General features: G+C 44.0%; 1 protein-coding gene across 1 annotated transcript in view; it reads left to right on the forward strand.

The window, feature by feature from the left end:
* The window catches only part of ABTB1 (ankyrin repeat and BTB domain containing 1), a 208,244-nt gene extending 181,402 nt beyond the window's left edge, over positions 1 to 26,842 (forward strand). Inside the window, exon 12 of the mRNA XM_086939283.1 lies at positions 26,047 to 26,842. Coding sequence (XP_086795409.1) covers positions 26,047 to 26,253 — 207 coding nt within the window. The 3' untranslated portion in view covers positions 26,254 to 26,842. The remainder of the gene's footprint in view (positions 1 to 26,046) is intronic.
* Positions 26,843 to 27,975: the final 1,133 nt, after the last annotated feature.

Consider the following 27,975-nt stretch of genomic DNA (forward strand, 5'->3'; position numbering starts at 1 on the left):
GCAACCTAAATGCCAGAGTGGATGAATTGAACACGCCACTGTAATGGCCGGATTTTCCGTTTAGATGGGATCAGCCCCTGGGGGCCCCTATAACCCAGCCAGAACGTACTCACCTCCCTCCTTAGAACGTATTCACAATGGATATAGGTATATATATATATATATATATGTACAAGTCGTACCTAAGGATGGGGAAATAGCAATAAACATGCATAGGTTTTCTACCATATCTTATTCACATCAGTTAGTCTCGCGGCCACTCCGACCCAGACTGATCTACCCCAGGGCAGATATGACACACAATCCGGCGTGTCTACACATGGGCCTGCAGAACCCAATGCTCTCTTTTCCAAACGGTTTACAATCCGGCAAACCTAAACGTTGGTAATCCCCCCAATGCTCTCACTTACACAAGCCACAATCCTGTGGGTATACCCGCTGGTAATCCACCCCAACGCTCTCACTAACGCCGTATATCAACGACGACCACATTCCTATGAGCACCTATCGGAACAATTTCTCCTTTGTCTACTTGGGATAAAACTATAATAATAGAATTTAGTACGGTTTCCGAATAGTATAATGTGCCTCTTATCCTTGGCATCAAAGGTCCACTCGCTCCCTATTTATGTGATCACCACTTACCTGATTGGGGTTACTCATCCATTCATATAAACAACAACCACCTAGAAACCACGTTTACCAAGATTGAACAAGAATACACGGCACATATTAGTTCACTAAGAACTAGGGTATTTATTGTCAATAAACATATAACACAGTACTATGCAACACGGATTATGCAAAGAAAAGGCAAAGATTAGAATGCGCGCTTATTATGGAAAGGGCGGATGTCACCTTATTAATGTGAAGTCGGGACTCGGCAGTCATCTAGGTTCCCTTCTCGTCTCTGTGTCTTGGCTCGTCTCGCAGTCACACCCCAGCCGTCACAAGTACACGTCTGCACCGCTAGGCTCAACCTCGTCTGCTTCCCTCCAAGCCACTGGAACCTTGCTGGTTATTAGCTACCGTATCTCTCTCTCTCTCTCTGTTTCAGTGCGCTCCGCGCTAATTCTCCTTCAGTCTTTCTCAGAGAGTCTCGGTCTTAAATCTTTCTCGGACTTCAAAGATGGCGACTGTCCGCCATGAAATAATTAATGGCAAGGATGCTAACGGCTAGATGCCGCCTACGAACTGACTGTCGACTAACTAACACCTTCGCTAATATCAAAGCCTGTTCCTTCATGGAAAGCTACGGCCAGTAACCTGCCGCCCACCAAATTCTTGTACCTCCCCGTACCAAGGACACGTTCCCAGCCGGCCGGCCTGAAGTTGTGTCTTCGGAGTGGAGAAAAATACATTCCTTCGATAAGGGCCAGCCTGAGCCGGTTCTCTCCAAGCAAACAACAGCTTGAAACTAAAACATTACACTTGACCTAGAAGGCCTCTCGAGCTACCAGGCAGAGGGCAAGATGGAGTCTGTCTCGTTTAAGGCCTACAGGGCCCACAATACGCATAACTCCATGGAAAATATCCTAACACATTAGCAAAAGGGCAAATCATGATTAATACTTATATATCTATCCCCTAGCTTGAATTCATAAGCCTTACTCTAAAGAAAGGGACACGAAAATACTCTATTATATAAAAGACAGAGATCCTATCTATAGTCCTAATCCCTATGCTATAAGGGTGATAGACTGGAGTCACTCTCCATCATTCTCCCTCTTAAAGGAGCCAGAAAAGGTCAGCCATTACATTACACCCCTTGACTCCAGTCTATTAACTACAATCTATATAGAACTCACATCAGTAGAAGAATAATAAGAAACAAAATTAACTGACCTATGTCTCTTGCTAAGTCTACAAAACTGGAGCAGGGAAGGAATGCACTGAATAAAGCAACAAACAGCTATTAAAACACAAATGGCAACAATAATACCCCCTAAAATCTGTCGTAAAGAATGCAAATCAGGTAACCAATTAAAGAGCCAGTCAAATAAGCCCTGATCAATGTGTTGTCTAATTTCTGCAGTCAAGTCGTGGAGTTTGTCAATATGGGCTTGGATTGATTTAGAATGGTCGGACAAATTAAAACAGCATAGGCCCTCAAAATCAGAACATTCATGTCCATGTTTTAACAAAAGGTAATCAATTGCTGCACGATTCTGTAAAATAGCTCTACGTTCACCCTGGGCATCTAATAACAGATCAGATAAAAAAGTAGAGGTTTGATTGATGGATTTAACCATCCAGCAGGCCATCTTGCCAATTGTTTTGGCATTGTAAACGGCCAATGCAGGGACTCCAATAATATAAAAAGCTAAACCAAGATATTCCGATTTGGAATAAAGGTGAACGGAAGAATCACAGTCTTCATGTAATGACATTGAATCTCGTACAATACGGGAATGTGAACTAGGATGTGAAGAAAACATCAATAAACTCAATCTAGTGATAGCACATGGACCACCGGAAATATTTGCGGGAATATAGGGCCAAGACGAATTCCCGCAGGAGAAGAGCCAGCCAGAAGGCAATAACATGGAACGATAATAACTAGGGGCAACTAATAAACGTTTACATGTCATATTGTTTTTGACAGAAACACATGAATTTGGAAGTCTCTTTAAACACAGCAATCGTTGATGAGCTGAAAAAGAAGTAGCAGCCTGAATCTTTAACTTAAGGCATTCGGTGATAGCTTTGGGATCACATGTCATAATTAAACATAAGTCACCTGGTGTGATATTGAAAGTTGTGATTCGGGAATGAATAGGGGTATCGAGGTCAGGAAGAACAGTACATAAGGGACAAAATTCATGGGCTGCGAAATAGCCCAGAATAATATTTGGTCGGGCATTTGAAATATTAAAAATATGACGTAAAGTCTCAGTGGATGCTGGGACGGCAACCAGGCAGGTCGCTAAAATGTCAGTCACAGACCTCATGGGGGTAAGACAGAAATTTGGAGAGTTCGTCACTCTCTTAGCCAGAGTTATCCAGAAATTGGCAGAGGAGTGCCATGCAGCAAAGGAACGCGGAACTCGGGTTTTCCAATCAACCGAAGTCGGTGGATCCTCTCCTCTCCCGGCGTAGCAGGCCAAAAGGAGTCCAACACCGACACATCCTGCAGCAGCAGTCCAGAGAATGATCTGAAAAAACACAAACACAGGCCTTAATCATTCTCGTAGGTAACATTTATCAGCTGGGACAGCTTCCCAGCTATCTTTCCCTGGCTTCATCACCAAAACGGTGTTGTCATGAACGGTCGCAATAATATCAGCCTGTTCAGGGAGATTTTTAGGCGATTGCACCCATATTTTAGCTCCAGGAAGATCAGACGATCCGAAGCCTTTTTGTCCTCGCACAGTTAGCAACGTTGGGGCAGAGCCTTTCTTGATCTCACCACTGAAGACAGGCATAATCAGTAACTGAGCAACAAGGTCAGACTTTTTGATCAATAAGTCAGTCTCACTGCTATTAAGCAAGAGAACCTTAATCTCTCCCTGATAGTCACTGTCAATTACTCCTCCGAGTACTTGAATACCTTTCAGGGCAAGGCCTGATCTGGGGGCAATTAATCCAAAACTACCGGCAGGTATAGAAACACCAATGCCAGTTTCAACAATGATTCGGTCTTTTCCTTGTAAATTTGCATCATTTAAAGCATGCAGGTCTAGGCCTGCGGAACCTGGGGTCGCTCTACATGGAGCCAAAGCACCGGGGGTAATTTCCCAATACATGACAGTGTTGGACAAGGAATTAGGCTTTACATCAACATTTGGAGGAAACAAACGCATCAGAGGGGATTCAGCATGTAACAAAGGGCGATTATTTAAGATTAACAATGCCTGAAACAAAAAGTCTCTCCAATTTTTATAATGGTCATCCGTCAATTTACGCAATTGTTCTTTAAGCAAACCATTCATTCTCTCAATCAGTCCCGAAGCCTGTGGATAATATGGAATGTGAAACACCCATTCTATGTTATTTTCCACACAGAATTCCTGTACCAATCTTCCACGAAAGTGGGATGCGTTATCAGATTGAATTTGGAATGGAACACCATAGTACAAAATAAGCAGCTCCAGGGTCTTAATGGTATTCACTTGGGTAGCGTTCTTGCAAGGGAAAGCGACCAAAAGGCCACTATAAGTGTCAACAACTGTACAGACATACTGACAATTTTTGCTCATAGGGAGCGGGCCAATATAGTCAATCTGCCAAATTTGAGCGGGCAATTTTCGTCGATGTAACTGGCCTCGAACAATTTGAGGCACCTGCTTCTTTCTAGAATGTTGGCAAATGGGACAATGCAGAATGACATCTTTAATCAAAGAAAAAGGAATATAAATCCCTCGATCGGCAGCCCACCTGCTAGTGGCTTTCTCTCCAAAATGTCCCGCTTTCTGGTGGGCCCATTTCGCCAATCCCGCCAAATCAGAATCTTGCATGTCCACCACTGCCTCAGCAATTTTAGATTTCTCATCTGCAATGTTATGAAAGAATTTATCAAGGGAGTCTATCGGAGTGTGAGCATCCACATGAAAGATTGTCACAGTACTCTGTGGGAGCAACTCCCAAATTTCTTGCCATAATTCTCTTCCCCACAGTTCCTTTGAATGCAATTCCCAATTATGAGAATGCCATGTTGGTAACCATACCGCTAGTCCATTAGCAGTGGACCAGGAATCAGTGAAAATATGACATGTGCCAGGCAATTCCTGTTTCAAAACTTGGTAAACTGCATAGAGTTCAGCATATTGACTACTCTTACCATCACCAGTTGTACTCAATAATTTCTGCGTGATCGGGTTATAGGAGACGGCTTTCCAATGTCTTTTCTCACCAATAAACTTCGCTGAACCATCCGTAAACCACACATGTTTTCTATCCTCCGCGGACAGATCATCAAATGATTTACCCCACTTGACGGGAGATTCCTGCACTACGGGTACGGAACAATCACTTCCAGTCTCATTGGAGGGCGCCTGCGCCACTCGCTCATGTAAAACTGCCACACCTTTCGGACCCACACGTGCCCTGTCCTGAATGTACCATTTCCATTTAATCACGCTTGCCTCTTGAGCATGTCCAATTCGATGAGATTTCGGCGAACTCAAAACCCACTGCATAATGGGAATTTCAGGTCTCAAGACCACAGCATGGCCTAGGGTCAATTGCTCGGTATCCACCAGAGCCCAGTAACATGCAAGTAATTGTTTTTCAAAAGGTGAATAACGCTCACCAGCCTCAGGTAACTTTTTAGTCCAAAAACCTAATGGCACTTTTTGTCCGCCCTGCTTTTGCCACAGACTCCAATTGGCATACAGACCTTCCACGGACACATTCAAGTCCACATCACCTTCACCCACCGGCCACAAATCCAAAGCATACTGAATTGCTTCTTTCGCTAAATTAAAAGCATTCTGTTGTGATTCACCCCATTCAAACGCATTCTTCTTACGAGTGACTCGATATAACGGAGCCAGAATCTGACTTAAATGGGGAATATGCTGACGCCAAAAGCCAAACAAACCAATGAAACACTGAGCCTCTTTCCTGTTCTTTGGAACTGCAAAATCTAGGATTTTTCGCTTCACCTGTGGGATCACTTCTCTGTGACCTTCATGCCAATTAATTCCTAAAAATTTTACATTTTGAGATGGACCTTGTAATTTATCAGGATTCATTTCCCAACCTTTTGCTCGCAAACAATCAAGGATCTGATCTAAATGGGACTGTACCTGATCTTGCGTCTCACCTTGAATCAAAATGTCATCAATATAATGACACACCTGTATTTGTGGATTAGCGGGCACTTCAGACAAATGCTCTGCCACCAGCCGGTGACAGATCGTGGGACTATGTACATAACCTTGAGGAAGACTCCGGAACGTCATTTGACGTCCATTCCATGTAAAACTGAATTGTTCCTGACACTCGGGGGCAATCTGAATTGAAAAGAAAGCATTAGCAATATCGATAGAAGCATACCATGTACCTGGATGCTTTTGAATTCTCTGAATCAAAGTGACAATGTCAGGTACTGCAACAGCCAATTTAGGTGTATGTTTATTCAATTCTCGATAATCAACAGTCATGCGCCAAGAATTATCACTTTTGCGCACGGGCCAGACGGGGTTATTCCAAGCAGACGTGACCGGAGTTATAACTCCCGCGTCAACCAAATCCTGAATTGTAGCATTAATTTCTTCATGACCACCTGGGATACGATATTGCTTCTGAGAAACCACTTTCGTGGCTAGAGGAATTGTAATAGGGGGCATCCGTAAACGGCCAACCCGTACGGGTCTGGTCGAAATGTACTGTTTAGTACCAAATTGATAACAACCATCATCCAGATGCAAAGTCATTCCTTTTAAAATATCAATTCCAATTATATACTCCAAAAGTGGTACAACTAACACAGAGTATTCTCTACGAGGAATCCTACCAATTTTTATTTCAAGTATAGTTTGCACTGCGGGGGTCTCTTTACCACCTAAACCAGTAATTGTGAAAAACTGTCCTTTAAATTTCTTTGATTTTCCGTGAATTAAAGTGGCCTCCGCTCCTGTATCAACTAGTGCTCGGGCCCTTTGGATATTACGATGTTTCCAAAAAATCTCAATATCTACATAGGGTCTGTTGTCTCTGTGAGCCCACTTGTGTACTGGAGCTTGACCTATTTCCTAGTCATTTTTCCTGCGTTCTGTCAACCAAGACAAATCAGGGTAAATGCTCTCTGTTTTCTTTGGTATCAAAATGTCCTGTTCATATCCGTCTCCATTACGAAACGGATTTTTGTCATTTTCAAAATACTGTGAATTACGGTCAGAAAGTCTGTTACGATCCTCCCTTTTTTTCATTTCAGGGGAATAACTCCTCTCCTCTCTATGTCGGTTGGAAACACGATCATCTCTCCCCCTTTCATGTTCACCCTCTCTCCCTCTCTCGTAGGTACGATGAGGGGATACATCACGTTCATAACGCCGATCATCACGGCGATCAGAATCCACACGTCGTCTCTCATCACCACTGTCATCAGAACCACGGTCATACTCATTCTTTCGCACACGACGAGCATCCTCCTTTCGATCTAAACCACGCTTACGAAACATATCCCATAAGCGATTATTAGGCTCACCGTCAATGTCCTCCCTTTTGACACCATCAGCAATAAGAGCAAGAAACATGTCACGTCTAGAGAACTTATAGTCCCCAGCAGTACGACCCTCAGGTCGAGATTGTCTTTCAGGTTTAAACCACTCACCCAGCTCACCCAGCTGACGAACAGATTCAAGCACAGAAGACAAAGGATTGCCAGTTTGATTAATCAACAAAGTCATCATGACCTGCTTGTAAGCAACAGGCGAAGAACGGATAATGCGATTACGCACCGAAGATGTTAAAAGACCATCCAGCAATCTGTCAGAAGTACTGAGAAAGATAGCAGTTTTCATGACTTCCTCCTTCAAACGTTGCGACGCATCGCGCAAAGTGTACCATGGCTTGTCATTAACAGGCCAATCAGATTCAGTAGGATATTTATGGTTACAGCCGTCAGACGCAAGCTGGAGCAAAGTAATTTGACCAGCACCATTATAGTTCCGAAAATGATCTTGAATAGTGGAATCAGAACTCAAAGAGCAAAAGCGTAAGCAATCAACAGCATCAAGCATAATACCGGCAGCGCCTAGTTCATAAAGGCGCACCATCCAAGTAAGCAAGGCCTCACCAGGCCGTTGACGAAATCGTTGTAAAATGTCACTAACCTCCTGTTGAGTAAAGTCCTCAATACAATCCAAAGCAATACCAGCTGGATTACCAGGGGCTTGTTGTAATTTGCGACGAAACACAGGGTGAGCAGAAACCTCAGGAAGAGCTTCCGAGGAAGCCCGCATCTTAGATTTAGCAGAACAATCGGGGCAAGATACGTCATCCGAATGGGAAGAGCGAGCACGGTCGCTGTGAGTAACAGTATCAGTATAAGAAGCAGATTTACAATCACGTCCGGAGCGAGAAGATTCGCGCTTATCACCCTCCTCAGCCGAGGAGTCTGAAGCATTTGAATCCCAGATATTACCATCCCACTCATCAGGGTTCCAATCCATTCCGGCTTTTGCTACGACCAGACGCACTTTCCGTGTAGATACACGACCACGACGATGTTTGTACTTATATCGTGCAATACGGACCGCAGCTCTTTCGGCTATGGTCTGATATGTTTCAAGTTTGTCGGCAAGCAATTTATTTTGACAGCGCAAAAGAGTATGAGCATTTTGCAACTCAACACACTGTCCTTCCATGTCCTTAAACTGCCTCTGCAGCTGAACAAACCTCTCATGAATAATTCTATATGCATTAAGAACAATCCAACCTCTGCGTCCCAAAACAGGAAGCTCATCACCCTTCACTACTGGCGCTTTCTGTAAGCATGATACCACATCGGCAGGCTCCGCCTGCTCCAAACAAGAAGACCAATTTTCACTCAATCCAGTAGAATCTGCCCACTCACGGGCCAAAGCCTCGTAAGGCGTAGACTCCCAGCCGGGAATCTGAATAGGTAACTTAAAAACCGACGGTGATTTTTTCGCAAACATATTGACACACAAAAATTATATACACAATTATACACAAAATATTATACGTACGAGCCGAGCGCAAACCAACAAGATCAAAACAATACAGCGCACACAGGCTTCGTAAACAGTTCGTGACGCCAGATGTAATGGCCGGATTTTCCGTTTAGATGGGATCAGCCCCTGGGGGCCCCTATAACCCAGCCAGAACGTACTCACCTCCCTCCTTAGAACGTATTCACAATGGATATAGGTATATATATATATATCGTATATATATGTACAAGTCGTACCTAAGGATGGGGAAATAGCAATAAACATGCATAGGTTTTCTACCATATCTTATTCACATCAGTTAGTCTCGCGGCCACTCCGACCCAGACTGATCTACCCCAGGGCAGATATGACACACAATCCGGCGTGTCTACACATGGGCCTGCAGAACCCAATGCTCTCTTTTCCAAACGGTTTACAATCCGGCAAACCTAAACGTTGGTAATCCCCCCCAACGCTCTCACTTACACAAGCCACAATCCTGTGGGTATACGCACTGGTAATCCACCCCAACGCTCTCACTAACGCCGTATATCAACGACGACCACATTCCTATGAGCACCTATCGGAACAATTTCTCCTTTGTCTACTTGGGATAAAACTATAATAATAGAATTTAGTACGGTTTCCGAATAGTATAATGTGCCTCTTATCCTTGGCATCAAGGTCCACTCGCTCCCTATTTATGTGATCACCACTTACCTGATTGGGGTTACTCATCCATTCATATAAACAACAACCACCTAGAAACCACGTTTACCAAGATTGAACAAGAATACACGGCACATATTAATTCACTAAGAACTAGGGTATTTATTGTCAATAAACATATAACACAGTACTATGCAACACGGATTATGCAAAGAAAAGGCAAAGATTAGAATGCGCGCTTATTATGGAAAGGGCGGATGTCACCTTATTAATGTGAAGTCGGGACTCGGCAGTCATCTAGGTTCCCTTCTCGTCTCTGTGTCTTGGCTCGTCTCGCAGTCACACCCCAGCCGTCACAAGTACACGTCTGCACCGCTAGGCTCAACCTCGTCTGCTTCCCTCCAAGCCACTGGAACCTTGCTGGTTATTAGCTACCGTATCTCTCTCTCTCTCTGTTTTAGTGCGCTCCGCGCTAATTCTCCTTCAGTCTTTCTCAGAGAGTCTCGGTCTTAAATCTTTCTCGGACTTCAAAGATGGCGACTGTCCACCATGAAATAATTAATGGCAGGGATGCTAACGGCTAGATGCCGCCTACGAACTGACTGTCGACTAACTAACACCTTCGCTAATATCAAAGCCTGTTCCTTCATGGAAAGCTACGGCCAGTAACCTGCCGCCCACCAAATTCTTGTACCTCCCCGTACCAAGGACACGTTCCCAGCCGGCCGGCCTGAAGTTGTGTCTTCGGAGTGGAGAAAAATAAATTCCTTCGATAAGGGCCAGCCTGAGCCGGTTCTCTCCAAGCGAACAACAGCTTGAAACTAAAACATTACACTTGACCTAGAAGGCCTCTCGAGCTACCAGGCAGAGGGCAAGATGGAGTCTGTCTCGTTTAAGGCCTACAGGGCCCACAATACGCATAACTCCATGGAAAATATCCTAACACATTAGCAAAAGGGCAAATCATGATTAATACTTATATATCTATCCCCTAGCTTGAATTCATAAGCCTTACTCTAAAGAAAGGGACACGAAAATACTCTATTATATAAAAGACAGAGATCCTATCTATAGTCCTAATCCCTATGCTATAAGGGTGATAGACTGGAGTCACTCTCCATCATTCTCCCTCTTAAAGGAGCCAGAAAAGGTCAGCCATTACAGCCACCTGGCAGATCACAAGTATAGTCTGCCTCCCGAAATGGCACAGGACATATTGGATCAGTAGGGAGACCCCTGGCTAGTCTGTTCACCACTTCAAAAATGCACCATGCTACCTGTTTTGCCTGGTAAAGTTTCTATGAGCGCACTACGAGATACATTCAGGCTAGAATGAAAAGAGAGGCTCCTGTATGGCTTCTTGCTGCTACCTCTCTCATTCTGAGTTCTGAAGAAGATCAAGAATGACCAAGGCCCAAGTCATCCTAATTGTCCAAGATTGGGCCAGGAGAGTGTGGTTCCATTGCCTCTTGAGCATGAGCGTCTGTCCTCCGATCAGGCTACTTCTCAGGGAAGACCTCCTGTCTCAACAACAGGGCAGGATCCTTCATCTGAACCATTGCAGCTTACAACTACATGGGCGTAGATTCCACGCATTTACCTTAACAGTCATCCCTGTTCAAATTGCGAACCAGTTCATTGAAGGTTCGACTTGCGTTTTCTCCCAAACCGATAGTAATGCCGCACTAGGACTTTAACTTGATGTCGACATTTCTTTTGTGTTCACCCTTCAAGCCTATGCAGAGTTGATTGCAATGGAGGTACTCCTTGGGAGAGAGAGAGTGGATATGGGCTGTAAAGAACAGAAAGAGTTTTGAGGATGAAGAAGAGCAGTGGTGGGAAGCAAGAACAGTAGATAAAGGGCTGTGCTGGAGCTTATCTAGCATTGTAGTTGCTGGGAGTCTTGAGTTTTCTTCGAGAGGACTTTTGATACTTAGAAAGAGATATTTCGAAACAGAAAACTTGGTATTTGGGCTTCTGTTTCCTGCATTTCCTGGTTTCAAGAACGTTCATACTTCTGCTGCATGTCATGCATAGTCCCGCAGAAGTCTTGATCTTGTGACTCCTGTTGCATGGGGTGCCATTTTGTACAGCCTTGTAGTTGTGCAGTATGTATCTGGTATTGAAGGTGATCCCAGTGGAAACCAGTGGCAGTCTCTGAGCATTGGGGTTTTCTTGTCCAAGTTCCCAAAAAATCTGATGTGATTTGCTGATGTATTATGAGCGCTGTTGGCGTAAGCTTGGTTAGTGTCTAGGATCCTTGCCAGCAGAACCGACAGAGCCTGCTCAGCTGTTCCGAAGCTGTTGTCTGAGAGGAGTGTATTTACTCTGCAGAGCAAAGATATTTTGATTCCAGGGACTTTTGGTCTTGAGTGTGATGTGCAATTTGAAGCTGAGTTGACTGCCAATGGGGAAACCAAGTTATTTGGCTCTGCTGAGCTGTTGAGGTGTGAAGCTATCTAGGTTCATCTCACCTAGCTATTTTTGTACCTGCAGGTGCTTACCCTCTTTAGCAATGAGCCCAAACTTCGTCTTTGTGATATTTAACTTGAGGTATGCTCAGAACATCCAAGTTTATATAATGGCAAGGCAGTTCTTCAGCTGGTAAGAAAGTGCTTCAAAGTAATCCTCTTGTAGAGCTTCGTGTCAGTCATCTATTGATAGGTGTAAACATCCTTGTCAGACACTGTGATGCCCAGTGGCTCCATGTATACATTGAAGATCATTGGGGAGAGATTGGACTTTGTGTGGTGCTGCATGTGATGGGGCTAGACCTGGGCTGGGGCGGCCTGATCTGGACCACCTGATCTGGACCACCTGGGGCATGTTCGTCAGGTACAAGTTGAATCATTGCAGGGGGGTGGTGTTGAATACCATTTGAGATGCCAGAGAATGTATCCAGGCTTGACAGTGTTGAAGGCTGCGGAAAGATAGAGAAAGACATCAAGCAAGAGTTGCCATTGCCTGTAACCTTGAGGTGGTTGTCATTCACTTAAATGGTGTCTATCTGTGTAGTGAAGCCTGAATCAAGTCATGATGTTCCTTTGGAGGCTGTTGAATATGATTAGTGATGTGCTTCTCTTTGATCTTTCCTGAGTACGGGTCAATGCGCAATTGGGATATAATCAGGACTTCCTTATCAACGTTTGATTTTTGGAGGAGCAATAGGAGGTGACCAGTCTTGGGGCGCCTCGAAATGTGCTTTGAAGAAGGGATGCGCTAGTGTTTAGTAGTGGTGTCAGTGCCTCTCCACAACTCATTCATGATTAATGATAGGACAGTATTGCTTTGTATGTGATGGCCTTTAGTGACTAATGCATACTCTTCACTTCTTGTGAGGAAACGGTTTGGAATGTAGACAAGTTAGTGGTATCACGTGACGCAAGCGTGAGTACACAGGGCAGGCGTTGATGCCCTTTTAATGTGTTGTTGAATGCTGCCTTTCCTGTTCTTGAAGAAATTGTTTTGTGGCTGCACTTTTCTCATCTGATTGGTGGGTGTTATGGCAATAGTGAAATGTCTCTTGGCATTGTAGGGTGGTCTGCTTTGAGTGCAGAGTTGAGTCATTTCAGAGCGGGTAGGTCATGTGGGAGCTTCGTGTGTCCAATTCTGATCCTTGCATTGAATGGCTAATTTGCTGTTGGCAGGCTTCTAACTTACAAAGGAGTGGATGACTTGACTTTCACTCAGTGGCCGTTGAGAGGACCATGCTGAAGTTACCACATCAGTTTCTGGGTCTGATGTAGTTGCCAGGGCTATCAGTTCTTGATAGAGGTCATCTTGAAGAAATTTCCTGAAGGATCTGCTCATCAACAGTCATCTTTTCTCTTTCCCAAGCATTGCAGAGGTGTAACTTATGGATATGGTGGCTTGGTTGGTTCAATCAAGTATGCTGTCATATGGAGAATATATATATATATATCTCCATATCCCGAGTCATCTTCTTAGTATGGAATGTACCCTGCTTCACTTAGTATGTAAGTCACAGAATCCATGGTCAATCTGCTGAGCCATGGTGATGTCACCAGTACATTTCCTCTTTCTATTCATATTCCTGTAATTTAGTAATACTCGTACACATACAAAATACACTTCCTTAGACAAGTAGTCTATTTTTTTAATAAATTACTGCCTTATATACAATGAGTGGGTGAGTAATTTGTTCACTGAAATTTGGGGACTCTCTTTTCATCTGAACTGAAGATTTTTGCAGACAGATTCTTCTTCAGACTTACCTCAGTCTCCCCATCAAAATGAGCTTGCTTAATAAAACAGCATCTTAGTATGTGAGGCATGGTGATGCCTGCCATTAACTAGTTCCTTAGATTTTTTATGATACACATAATACATATTTGAAAATGGATGTGATCTGTTTTCTGCAACTCTAATGTACTGGGTGTCAGGGGTATGTGTCTATATCTCACACTTGCAGATAACTCCTTGCTTTATATGGACTTACATATTCTAAAAACTGGTTTTAATATTATACATTGGCTAATTTAATTGAAAAATCATTCAAGGAGAACTAAGAGTAGAATTAATTTGAATCTTTGAGTGAAATACAGGGACTATAGAGGATTTTGAGATTCTCTGGGAGGCATTCATAGTTCCTATAGAGAGAATTTGCCAGTATTCTTAAAGCTCTTTGACTTGACCTAGAAAAATTTGCAAAAACAGTAAGGGTGGTCGGTTAACCCTGCTCCGCCACCAGAGTTTGCGGAGTTTTAGAACTCAGCGCTCTGTTTGGAGGGCGAAGTTTGCAAAAATTCCTCACAGGGAGCGGAGTTTACCGGTGCCACATAGTAGGACTTACCTCCCAAATGTTGGCTATCCACAGCGGCTGCGGCCGGCCGCCAGTCCCCCCCTAGCCGCCACTGCCTTCCTGCTGGCTGTTGCACACACCACTGAATAGGGAACATCTTGAGCCTCCACTGCTCGGGCTCGGATTTGATGCGGGAGCCAGTTTAGTGCAGCAGCTAACCCCCAACTCCAAGGACAGCAAGAACTGCAGTGTGTATTTCGCATTGCGTGAAGGCGAGCCTGTACTGATGAAATCCCAGGATAGGGTACAACTGTGTTTATTAAGTCAGCATACACTTAAAATAAATAATACCTGCCACCCAAGCCATTCTTATAGCTTTTAGTGGCCTGGAATAGTCTGAATTGTCACACTTGAAGAGTGCGATGGTTAAGTGTTATTTTGGTACTGTCATTGCCAGCGCTGGCAGGGTATGGGTGGTGTACGATTTGAGGAAGGGCCCCCAAGGATTCCTGCAAAACGAAGCACTATATTGTCAGCCTCTGCCATAAAACATTATAAGGAAACAAAAGGAAAGCCACTATCTTGTCATCGGCAGCAAAGAAAGAGAGTAATACCTAAGGATGGAGCTTTTTCATAGGATGACCAAGAGGCTCTATTATAGGTCACACATTGTGACTGTTTTTAGACTATTTGTTTTTGTGGGAAATGAGGTATTCTCTGTATTTGTTTTCACTGCTGTTAGTAGAAAATTAGAGACTCGTCCCTGATACAAAATGTTTGTAGCTGAAGATACACATGCTTTGCATACTCCTAGTGGAGAAGTGTGGCTCACCGGTCAGAGGCGGCAGACCCAGAAGCAGAGGTCGGCCCGGAACCAGGGTTCAATTCCCGACGCGGCAGGGTACGGAACCAATGCCAGCGGGCTCGATAAATCTCGCCTCGGTGCCTCTCTAACCATGGGTCCCACGCTGCAACTCTGGGCAATAGCTTGCTTAATCTCCACAACGGCTCCATCAACGCCGGGGATGCCTGGCTTCACCTTGGGGATACCCAATAGGGACCATCTCACAGGGAAAGACAGGACGGGTTCCCCAGCGGTACACAGCGCCAAGAAACCCTGGAGTGAACGTGCGCTCTACAAATTCATACTAACATAACTAACATAACTCCTGCTATCTAGTTGTGGGTGCGTATGTTTGTAAGGTTTTTTTTTTTATTTAAGAAGCTCTGGTCACAAGAGGTCCTGTGGCCCCTCCTTCAACCCACAATTCACAAGGAAGGCTTCACCTCAGATTGTTTTTTCCGGAACTAGCTTTAAAGGTTCCATTTTTTGGAGCTCAGTGCAATCCAATTTGGCACTCAGCATTATACTCACTCAGCAGCAGCATAACAGTTCTCAGGAAGACAGCCAACAAGCTAGCGATATATTACATCAGAAGCAGGAGGTGGACTCACTCCTCCCAGCTATCAGCACTGGCACAAAACATTGGCATTGGGCAATTCAGAGCCATATATGCCTTCTAGCAGAGCACCTGGCAGTGGTGGACAATAATGTTACAGAGGTGATAAGCAAGACGCATCAAGCCCACGAATAGGAGATTAATCCTCAAGTACTTCAACAAATGGGGCGCACTCCCACAATCAATCTGTCGCCACCGGGGAGAATGCCTTGGGGTTATCTCCAGGTACCCAAAGTACGGAATATTTGCCTATGATTTGTGTCTACTGCATCATAGCCCGTACCTTGCAATGAGAGTGAGGGAAGTATTGATGAACCTCTTCCTCATGGCATCAGCTTCCGCAAGAGACCCTTTGTATTCGCTGATGCTAGAACTATTGGTGCGTCCTCAGGAGAAGCAGACAGACCCCCGGCCACTGCTCTCAAGAAAGACTTATCAGATATTTATCTGCCTGAGAAGCCTGCATCACGTACGGCCCGCTTTTATAATCCAGTGACGTTTTTGGCAGTCTACTCCACACTTATTTTACGTTTGTTTACTGTCTTGCGGTGATTGAGATATAGTATCTTCATATGCTTAGTCTGGAGACCCCCCTGGTATCCATATTTCATCGTTATACCATGGAAGTATACGGACCTTATCTTCAATCTCATTATACAGCTGATCTACTTGAAGCATATTTGATGTATTTCTGAGCCCGCTTTGGTTTCGGTTAACTTGCGTTCATCAAATTTTGTCTATGTGCCAAAATACATTGTGATTAAAATGCCCCTGACACCACTCTGTACCAATATATTTGACAAATGTTTGATGGACTTTGACCACCTAATGAATTGTACCTTCTGCGCCCTGATGAAGGAATTGTTGGTCGCATGGTCCACTCCGAAACGCGCGTCAGCGCTTGTCTACTTGTTGGTGTATATTGATGGATTGAAATATTTATTTTGGGATTTTTTTTGTAATTGATGGATTCCAATATTTATTCTTCATTGAGGTATGTCTGATGTGTTTGTGAGTTGTGATGGTGTTATGTTTGTAAGTATTTTGGATTATGTTATGGTGGGGCTACCTTAGTTATTTTTTGTATAGGAACGATTAAATTTGTTATAATTGTGATTTATATTTATATCCCCAAAAAAAGTTACTTTTTGATAAAAACAAATTAAGAAAAAGAATACTTGCTGTTGGACAATGATGTTGTTTCCATTTGTTGATGTATCACGTATATATTAATTAGTTGACAGGGAGAGGTTTGTTGTTTATGTTGAAGCTACAGCTGAGACCATATCTCCTCACTCAGCATCAATGTCAGCTCTGATATCCATATCGCAGCCAGCAGAACCCAACAATCTGGCACCTGAGGTTTCAGAGTGTGGTTGCATTGCCCCAGAGGGATGCTAACTGCCTAGTACCGTGCAATAGCAAGTTAAAACCCCTGAAATGAGGAATAACTTAGAATCTGATTTTACTGAGTATAAAACTGCATGCAATACCTTCCGGTTTAACACTCCTATTTACCCATTTGAGCAGGTAGTAAATGGGAGAAGGGGCTTCTGTGACTAGTAGGGAAGAAGTGGTGTCTTTGCAGTGAAAAGCATCGCACACTTCCCCTTGCCAGAGAAGGGGGTCCAACAGGGCTGGAGGACAATGCCTGGCTGCTCGTGCAGACAAAGCCTAAAGCGATTTTTCTGACCTGTTTCAATGGCCAGTAAAATCAGGTCTGGTGTTCCTGCGCCTGGAAAAATTGGATGCAGAACCCCAGGATATTTGTGTTGGTTTGCAATGCAATTAAATACGGAAGTTCAGCTCTACCCGATTCACAGTGAGGGCCCTTGCTTGAAAGGTGGAGTTGACCTCTAAAAATGGTTGCATCTATCCTGTCTCAGCAGAGAGGACACATTCCTGGCACTTCTGGAAGCTTAGAAGAGGGGCAGGCCTGACTCTGATGTTTTTTTCAAAAGCCCCCCACTTCATGCAGCTTAAACTTCACCAAACGTGTAGAATGATTTAAGAAACGTCCCAATTCACTTTTATGAACTTTGCTACTAGGGAGATCTAGCTGTTTTCCAGAAAAGGCATGGATAGTAGTTGGTGCCATCAAAGTATATATTTATAAGTTTTCAATATAGTAAGTAACGTATTTTAAAATGGTCATGAAGCTGCAGGCCCTTTTCATTTACACAGTGTCTTGGACACTTCCGGATTCCAGCCGCTGCATCAAGCAGGACAATATCACAAAGGGTTATCTTTATATTCACTCGGACCCTCGCTTGGGAGAAGGTAGAAACCAACAAATGCAACCGGAGAAAAGGTTCGACACCAGAGATGCTTGCGCAGATGAACATGCTTTTCCTCTCTTAAATCTCCTCTTGAGACCGCAGTGTACGTGGGGCATTGCTGTATCAAGCGTGGCTGCTGCCTCCATGGAGCTGATCCACATTTCTCTGATGAATGCAGAGGTCTACCTATTCAGATTAAGATGAATATCCGCAAATCAGAGGCCTTTGCTAGCACCCGAACAGCCTCATTATTTTATGAAGGTTTTGTAATGGTTCATGCTGCAGTGCAAGTGTTACACATTTCACCCTTAATAGGATTCAAAGTACCTTCCAAGTAGGTTAAAATAAAATATGACCCAATTAAAAGTGACCCACTTTCATCTACAAGTAAAGTCGAAGACCAAGGGCTCGCGTCGGTGGCTCTCGCAGCGTCTAGTTTGATGTGATGCTTCCATTATGATGTGGGTCACTGGTGTGGCGCTGGCGAGCTCTGGCATGCCTATACCAGCTACACGTACAACCCCCATACACATCTATAGAGTGCCTATACCAGCTACACGTACAACCCACATACACATGTATAGAGTGCCTATACCAGCGACACGTACAACCCACATACACATGTATAGAGTGCCTATACCAGCGACACGTACAACCCACATACACATGTATAGAGTGCCTAAATTGGCTACATATACAACCCACATACACATCTATAGAGTGCCTATACCAGCTACACATACAACTCACATACACATGTATAGAGTGCCTGTAACAGCTAAACATACAACCCACATACACATGTATAGAGTGCATATAACAGCTACATATACAACCCACATACACATGTATAGAGTGCCTAAATTGGCCTCATATACAACCCACATACACATCTATAGAGTGCCTATACCAGCTAAACATACAATCCACATACACATGTATAGAGTGCCTATAACAGCTACATATACAACCCACATACACATGTATAGAGTGCCTATAACAGCTACATATACAACCCACATACACATGTATAGAGTGCCTATAACAGCTACATATACAACCCACATACACATGTATAGAGTGCCTGTAACAGCTACATATACCACCCACATACACATGTATAGAGTGCCTATAACAGCTACATATACAATCCACATACACATGTATAGAGTGCCTATAACAACTACATATACAACCCACATACACATGTATAGAGTGCCTGTAACAGCTACACATACAATCCACATACACATGTATAGAGTGCCTGTAACAGCTAAACATACAACCCACATGCACATGTATAGAGTGCCTATAACAGATACATATACAACCCACATACACATGTATAGAGTGCCTGTAACAGCTAAACATACAACCCACATACACATGTATTGAGTGCCTGTAACAGCTAAACCTACAACCCACATACACATGTATCGAATGCCTATAACAGCTACATATACAACCCACATACACATGTATAGAGTGCCTGTAACAGCTACACATACAATCCACATACACATGTATAGAGTGCCTGTAACAGCTAAACATACAACCCACATACACATGTATAGAGTGCCTATAACAGCTACATATACAATCCACATACACATGTATAGAGTGCCTATAACAACTACATATACAACCCACATACACATGTATAGAGTGTCTGTAACAGCTACACATACAATCCACATACACATGTATAGAGTGCCTGTAACAGCTAAACATACAACCCACATACACATGTATAGAGTGCCTATAACAGATACATATACAACCCACATACACATGTATAGAGTGCCTGTAACATCTAAACATACAACCCACATACACATGTATTGAGTTCCTGTAACAGCTAAACCTACAACCCACATACACATGTATCGAATGCCTATAGCAGCTACATATACAACCCACATACACATGTATAGAGTGCCTGTAACAGCTACACATACAATCCACATACACATGTATAGAGTGCCTATAACAACTACATATACAACCCACATACACATGTATAGAGTGCCTGTAACAGCTACACATACAATCCACATACACATGTATAGAGTGCCTGTAACAGCTAAACATACAACCCACATACACATGTATAGAGTGCCTATAACAGATACATATACAACCCACATACACATGTATAGAGTGCCTATAACAGCTACATATACAACCCACATACACATGTATAGAGTGCCTGTAACAGCTAAACATACAACCCACATACACATGTATAGAGTGCCTATAACGGCCACATATACAACCCACATACACATGTATAGGGGATTGTATAGTGGCACTTGAATAGACTGTGACAAAATAGCTGTCTTTCATCTGCAGATTTGCTACAGCATGGCTAGCCCTTTTAAATAACTCATGACAACTTACCCTATTATGACAGAATGATACCCCCCATTTTAAAATATTAAAGATCACGTCTAAAAAGATTACTTTTGTGTTTGTGGAAATAGATCACAGATCATTATTTTAATGGTCGAAAGACTTGTATCATTTTTTTGTATCGTCCCATTTAAAACTAAATTAAATTGGCAAAGTTGCTCTGTTATAAACTTTGTAAATGGCCTAGAAACTGTACAGGCAAGTATACATGCTGCTTAATAGCTTCCAATATTTGGTCATTGTGTTTTAAAGAACATTTTGAGGACCGTGTCATTTTCATGTTATATTTAAGCCAAATTCTTTGTGAAATAAAAATGTTGCTCTTTTACCACATATATGTTATGTTATGTTATGTTAAGATGGTCTTCTATAGCGCACGGCTACTCCGATAGAGTGTCCCGGCGCTTTTATTAGTGACCAGAAAAGACAGACGGCACACAACAAAAACAGGTCCACTACAGAGGAATAAGGGAGATCCAGCAATAGAGAGCGAGCACACTAACGGGCAAAGAGCCATGTCTTAAGGCCCTTCCTAAAAGCCAGTAGATTAGGTGTACTGCGTAGTGTCAAGGGAAGAGAGTTCCAGAGCGTCGGAGTTCGCAGCCTGAAAGAGCGGCCTCCAATGCGGGCCTTTTTTACTCGGGGAACCACAGCCAGGAACAGAGACTCCGATCGCAGAGATCGGGCCGGATGGTAAAAGGCGAGCCTCCTTTGGAGATATTGAGCTCCCGAGGCGTACAGAGCCTTGTGGGCCAGTGTCAAGGCCTTAAACATTATCCGCTTCCGGATAGGCAGCCAATGGAGCGACTGCAGTAGGCTAGAAACTCTGGCCCACCTGTGGAAGCCAAAAATGGCCCGCGCGGCCGTGTTCTGGACGACCTGCAAGCGTTGCAGGAGATACTCCGGCAGGCCAAGATATAGTATGTTGGAGTAATCTAATCTTGAGCCGATTAAGGCCTGAACTGTAGTTCTCCTATGCTCTTCAGAGAGCAGAGGGAAGACCTTCCGGAGCATCCCGAGTAGGCCGAAACAGGTTCCCCTGAGAGCCAGATCCTGGGATCTTAACGTGAGCCCGTTGTCAATCTTAATTCCCAGGTTCTTAGCTAACTGGGACGAGTACGCTGGAGGGAACATGTCGGCCGGCCACCATTCATGCCAATCTGGGTCAAGTGAGCAGCCGAAGAAGAGTATCTCAGATTTATCTGAGTTGCACTTGAGGCTGTTTAGCTGGAACCATTGAAAACAGCCCCAAGGCACTCACGGATACTCTTTCCGTCGAAATCTTCTCCTTTCCGGCATGTAAAGAGGAGCTGGGTATCGTCGGCATAGGTTACGATCATATAACATTTAATCTGTGTGTATCACGTCTATAAATTCCGTGTTCACAATTTAGTGGCCGGCTTTCTATCACCTGCGACTCTCCCAGAATGAGGGCTGCCAATGACATTGGCTCAGAGTGTTGGTGTATGTGAGAATGGAGGTTTGGGGCCCTCGTAGAAGACTTCAACGGTCAACTCCCGGGGACTGTTGGAGCACATCCATACGGCTACCTTGTAGGACGTCATCCCACTGCTTCAACAAGGCGATTACACAACTACGCACGTCCTCAAGGACGCCTTCTTTCATATATCCATCCATGCTGCTTATTACCAGCACCTTCTCTTTGTGGTTATCAAATGCTTCCTTTCATGGTGACCACGGCTCCAAGAGTGCTCATAAAGTGCTGATCAGTGGTGGTTGCACATCTGCTTAGGGAGGGCACTTGCACCTTCTCCTGCCTCGCCGGTTGGCTGATACAGAAGGGCAGCAATGCCTAGCCCAAACTCGACATGTAACTTCCCTGCTCCACCCCTTGGGGTTTACCATAAATACCGCAAAATCCCTCCTGGAACCTCCTTGGATCAAACCCATCCTGCGATCTGTGTTGAAGGCAGTTACAGGGAAGCCCACTTCCAACCAACAAAGAGAGTTGCCATTTCAGCAGTTGCAGCATCTTTTTCAGCTCACGATCAGAACTGTGATGCTCCTCTTAGGAACAATGGCCTTGTTCCTCACCATTTTGCCCCACACCAGGCTCCATGTGCGACCTCTACAAGAGTGTTTTGCAGTGGACACAGTCAGAGGGTCATTGGGCCGATCCAGTGTTAGTAAAGGCTAGCGCTCACTGCCCTCTGCATTGGTGGAACAACACCAACTATTGAAAGGCAGGCCTTTTTCAGACCCCATTCTGTAGGTGACCATTACCATAAACGCCCCTATCAAAGTCTGGGTGGGCGTCTCAGCAACATGACTGTACAGATAATTTCCAGCCTTCAGTACGAGGACTGCCAAATGTATTTACTGGAGCTGCTAGCCATACACCTAGCTCTCAAAACCTACGTTCAGATCATTTTGGGCATTGTAGTGATGGTCAAGAGAAAAATGACTACCATGCAGTAACATGGAGGCACACACCCTGCCCTGCTGCCAGCACTAGTGCTGGGGATTTGGCATTGGGTGATCCACCACAACATACAGCTCTTAGCAGAACATCTTCTGGGGTGCACAATCGACTTTGCAGACCTGCTCGGCAGAACACATTAACAAGTCCATGATTGGGAACTCCACATGCAAGTCCTACACATATACTTCCAGCTCTTGGGCACCCTGCAAATAGACCTGTTCACCAGCCCTAAAAGGCAAAATGCCCAAACTTCGCCTCCCGGTACCCACATGGATGACTAGTCTGGCAAAATCTGATAAAAGCCCTGGACCCCACACAGCTCACCCTAGCGATCTGGCATCTGAGGTCTTAGAATTGGCTACAAGAACCTCCCTCAATAATGCCTGGCCATTCTGTGGGCACTGCCTAGGGACACTACTTGGGCCTGCTATGTTGCAAAGTGCAAGAGGTTTGTACACTACTCGATTTCCAAAGGCCTGGATTCGTCCAGCTTAGCATCAAGCACAACATCTGCTATCATTTACATCTGTGGAAGACTAATCGCGCCTACACTTCAATACATCTACACATAGGCGCCATGTAGCCTACATGCAAAACAGGGAACATTGTTGCCTCTTTAGGATCCCAGTAGTTAAGACTTTCATGGGGGGCCTTAAGAGGGTCATACCACCCAGGATACCTCCCGCCCCTCGTTGGATCTGAGTACAGTCCTCATGAGGCTCATGGAGACACCCTTTGAACCTTTTTACTCCTGCACCCTTCAATTCCTTTCCTGGAAGGTGTCTTTCATGGTGGCCATTACTTTACTCAGATGCTTTAGCGAGCTGCACGCTCTTATTTTATGGGAACCTTTTAGCCAGCTTCAAAAGGATAGAGTTGTTCTCAGGAACCAATCCCAAGTTTCTCCCAAGGGTAGAATCGTCCCGTCACCTTAATCACTCCATAGATCTCCTATTCTTCTTTCTGCCGCGAGATTCAGTAGTGGAGAGAGCTCTACACACTTTAGATGTCAAAAGAGCTCTTATGCATTACATCACTAGAGCTATGCCCTTTGGCAAGTTTAACCAGCTCTTTGTAGCCTTTGCACAGCCTTGCAAAGGTCATCCTATCTCTAAAGCAGGTATAGCTAGAGGACTAGTCAAGTGCATCCAAGCCTGTTATCACAAAGCTAAAAGAGTCCTACCTGTCCCCCGCAGGGCACGCCTCCACCCATAAAAAGAGGCCAACCATGGCTTTCTTGAGTGACACCCCGCGAGCTGACATCTGCAAACCTTCCACCGAGTTGAGAACATTAACATTTACTAACCACTACTGCTTGGACATCATAGTCCACCAGCAGGAGATGGTTGCCCAGACAGTCTTCTGAACTTTGTTCTAGACATTTACGTCATCCACATGCTATCCACCACTTACATAGGGGACTGCTTTACAGTCTATGCAGAGCATATGTATCTACAGCTGCATATGCTATGAAGGAAATGTTACTCTGTAAGCATCTGTTTGTGGCATGTAATGCTGTAGATTCACATGTGCCCACCCTCCTCCACAGAAGTCTAAGTTGGTTGCACGTTCTCCTCTAAGGGAATTACCACAGCAAATCCTGTGACTCTAAAGATTTCTTTGAATAAAAACAACTTGCAAATATCTGAACCCAACACTAGGTGGCAGGAGTATGCAGAGCATGTGAGTCTACAGCACTACCTGCCACTAACCGATACTTACAGGGAAAACACCATTTTCCTTCTAGGCTTGAAGTCTAATAGATGTGATTTAATTGTGCTCATTGCGGTGGTATTTTTAAACTGGATACATGCGTTCTCATTTTATGTGTGATGTTTGCAAGATAGATTATTTTTAAACTGGAGCATAGATTTTGCACATTTAAAGAAAAAAGACAAATTCCGTTGTTGTGAAAATGGCAAATGTTGTCACTTACCAAAACATTATTGAATTGCATGTATTGGGCATGGGTAATATGCAGTTTTTTCTGAGAGCAGTCTCATCCCGGAGTAGCTTCACTTGGCAATATAATAAACCCTTTAAGGCTGTACTTTATACACTGCTACTTCATGGCAGGGGGTAAGGTCATTGAAATGTATGAAGTTCTATCACTGGGCTGCATTCTCACCCATGATGTCGCGGACACTGGGCATCAGATAAGCCTTGCTCCCTATGGGACTCGTACTGCAATTTGTCTACTTATGACAGATTTATAGATCTTTTTTATTTCAAAAGACTAGATTTAAGACATTGAGCATGTGCGTCTTTAGCAGGACTGGAATTATTAAATACCCCTCCCCCTTGGATAATCCTTTAATGACTGATTTTTCTGATGAGTTATTTGTTTCTCAGTGACGTAATTTTGTTTTGAAATTGGCGAGGAAACTCTTTAAGCGAGAAATATCGAAAAATTGGTTTTTAACTTATAGAATGCTGATGCCGACTTTTTAAAACATATTTGCAAATGCAAGCAATTTTTAATTGATGACATTAGATTAATTGTCACTTCCCAAATTAATATACTGATTGCTGTACAATTTATTTAGTATGGGACATCCAGATAACTTCCAGCACCCGGCAGATCGATGGAGCCTTAAACTGAATGAACCTGTGACCGCTGAAAAAATTAATGATAGAATTGCTTTTGGTCTAACGTTTTTAAATATCTCTGGGTTTACCAGTATATGGCTCACCAGTATAAAATAGTCCGAGATTTATGCCGTATCCCCAAAAGATTAGACATTTGGGGTTGCTGAGTGAACTCTAAATGTTTTAGACGTGTGTTGCTGGAGGCCGGTAAGGTTCGTCTCTTTGTCAACTGCGACAAGATCCAAGAATACTTGCGGCAAGTGTTTGCTGCAATGACTTCAATGTTGCTTATAGTTTTTCTCCCTTCAGCCAAATTAATTCTTTTGGTGTCTATGCAGGGGTGGTGCATTCTGGTGTTGTCACAGCAAGGCTTTGTATTGCAAGAGCCTGGATAGATATTGACCCTCCAGTGTCTACTTCTGGTGGTCTCATTTTATTGATATTTGTGGAGTGGGGATGTTGTTATGTCAGATTTATTCTGCTCGTCACCAATTGCAGATTGCATGTAATCCTGTTATTGGCTGGATGCAGACACTCTTGTTATGAATTCATAGGTATGTATTCATATGATTTATCGTGCATTGGCATGGCTCGAGATGCATTCTTCGGAATGGATATGCAGTAATTGGAATTAATATAATTACATCTTAAAATAAATCAATTTTCAAGACAATGTCTCAGGCAGCTCGAATAATGGGACGGTTCTTTCCTGCAAATACATAAGCACACTGTTTCATCTTTTATTGAAAAACAATAATTAAAAACAGGGAGGTGGGATATTGATGTCTCTTGCCTTCTGTCTTCTAAGCTGGTGGACTCCGAGGAGTTTGCTGAGGCTGTGAAGGAGGACGCCGAGGCCGTGGCCGAGCGCCAGGAGACAGATTCCATCCCCCTCATCGACGACATCCGCTTCCACATCACCAGCAACGTGCAGACCTACAGCGCCATCGAAGAGGCCAACCAGAGGCTGGCTGCGCTGGAGAGCCTGCTGGCAAGGATCGGGCTGGAGTGCTAGGGGGCTGCATCCACTGCTCCCCTCCTCTGTACAGCCTCCCGCCAGCTAGAATAAGCCCATCCTATTACATGAGCCATGCACTTTGCCTCGTCTTTTGCTTTTGTGTTTTATTCTGCTCATTCTGTGTTTTTTTCTTTCTCTCCCTTCTCCGCCTCCCTATTCCCCTGCACATACATGCTGTCATACAGGGTTTGGAATTTGCACGATTTTCTCCCTTCAAGGCACTGAGCATCCAAGCTAAGGCACCTCTTTGAATTGCTACCTACCACATGGACATCTGGAGAGAACCAGTTCTGGATTACACAACATGTAAAGCAGCTGTTTATGCAGTGAAGAGGTCACAGTATATCGCTTTTTAATGCCCTGTGTGTGTGTTTACTGAATTCTAGTACTGTATTTGATACATGGGCCTGCATCATCGTGGTGTTGATGAACTATGCTGTGTAAATCTGCTGATTACTCACCCAGACATCCAGAGAGACAATTAAACAAAAGCAATTTTATGGTACCTGCTATTATTGAAGTTGTCTCTGTGGAAAATAAAGAAACAGAGCAGACAAATACACCAAATATAAAACGTGAACACTTACACTACCGAATTGTTGTTCTTCTTGTAGTCCTACTAGTGCCAGAAATTTTGCTAGGAAGATTTACTCCATGGGGATTGACAGGGGTGTCTACTCCCCCCCCCCCCCCAACTATATTTGTTAATATCTTAATTAAGTGCTTGACGTGTCAGTGCACCCCGTGATGGGACTAGGAGAAAAAATCCAGGTGTTAATGGTTTGGTTTCAGACTGTATTTTGACATATCCAAAGACATCTGGTAAAACACAAACAAATAAAAATACAAGTATGCTGGGCAGTGCCAAAGACAATCAGAAGTTTTAAGAAGTTGGTGGTGCAACTAGTGCAAAAGGTGCGCATTCATGTTTTCCTCACAACGCAGGCTCTTCACTTCTGGGCCTACACCGAACCTGACCACACCCATAGTTTTATTGGGAGTATTTTGAAAAACTAGTACAAGGTTGACTTTTCTTCTGCAGATAGTCTCTTTGTGTCTCCAAAAGTCTCTGACTTCTGGTGCTCAGTGTCATGCAACTGGAATATGTCCGCTATCGACACAGATGCTGTGTTCCTATAGTGGCTTACAACAAGCTTATTCGTGGCATGTGGTGGCCTTCGATACAAATACTTAGCACACTCCTGCCATCCAATGTTGAGCTTGGACGTTGCAACATTTTTGTTCGAAAGGTCTTTTGAATCACAAGGTATAGTGGCTTCTCCTATAGTCTGTTTTGCGCATGCTCATTGGTTCATTTGTTTGATTGTTTATCTCCTCCATTGGGTTCGGACATATTTTTCAGAGCTCCGGAATCGAAGCTTCAGCGTAGTTTCGCTGACCCTTCCATGACTGCTATGCATCACCCATCAACGGAAACACACAGTATTGCTGAAATTCGAATGTTCGCCGGCCTGCCCTTGGGCCCTGCTCAGCCTCGGGTTCAACAGTTCTCCATCGACTTCCCTCACCCGACGCATTTGGAGTGATGGAAAAAACACCCTTGAGCTTCTGCCCCAAGTGCCACCCGAAGTACTCCCGGAAGATCACCTTCCAGCCTGCAACCCATGTCTGTCTCTTGACCACGATGAAACATCGCGTGAAGCCTGCCAGGCCATTCAGCCGAAAAAGACTCTGCGACAATGACGGGAGAGGTGGTGG

Source organism: Lissotriton vulgaris, chromosome 9, assembly GCF_964263255.1.
Source record: "Lissotriton vulgaris chromosome 9, aLisVul1.2, whole genome shotgun sequence".
NCBI classification, from domain to species: Eukaryota; Metazoa; Chordata; class Amphibia; order Caudata; family Salamandridae; genus Lissotriton; species Lissotriton vulgaris.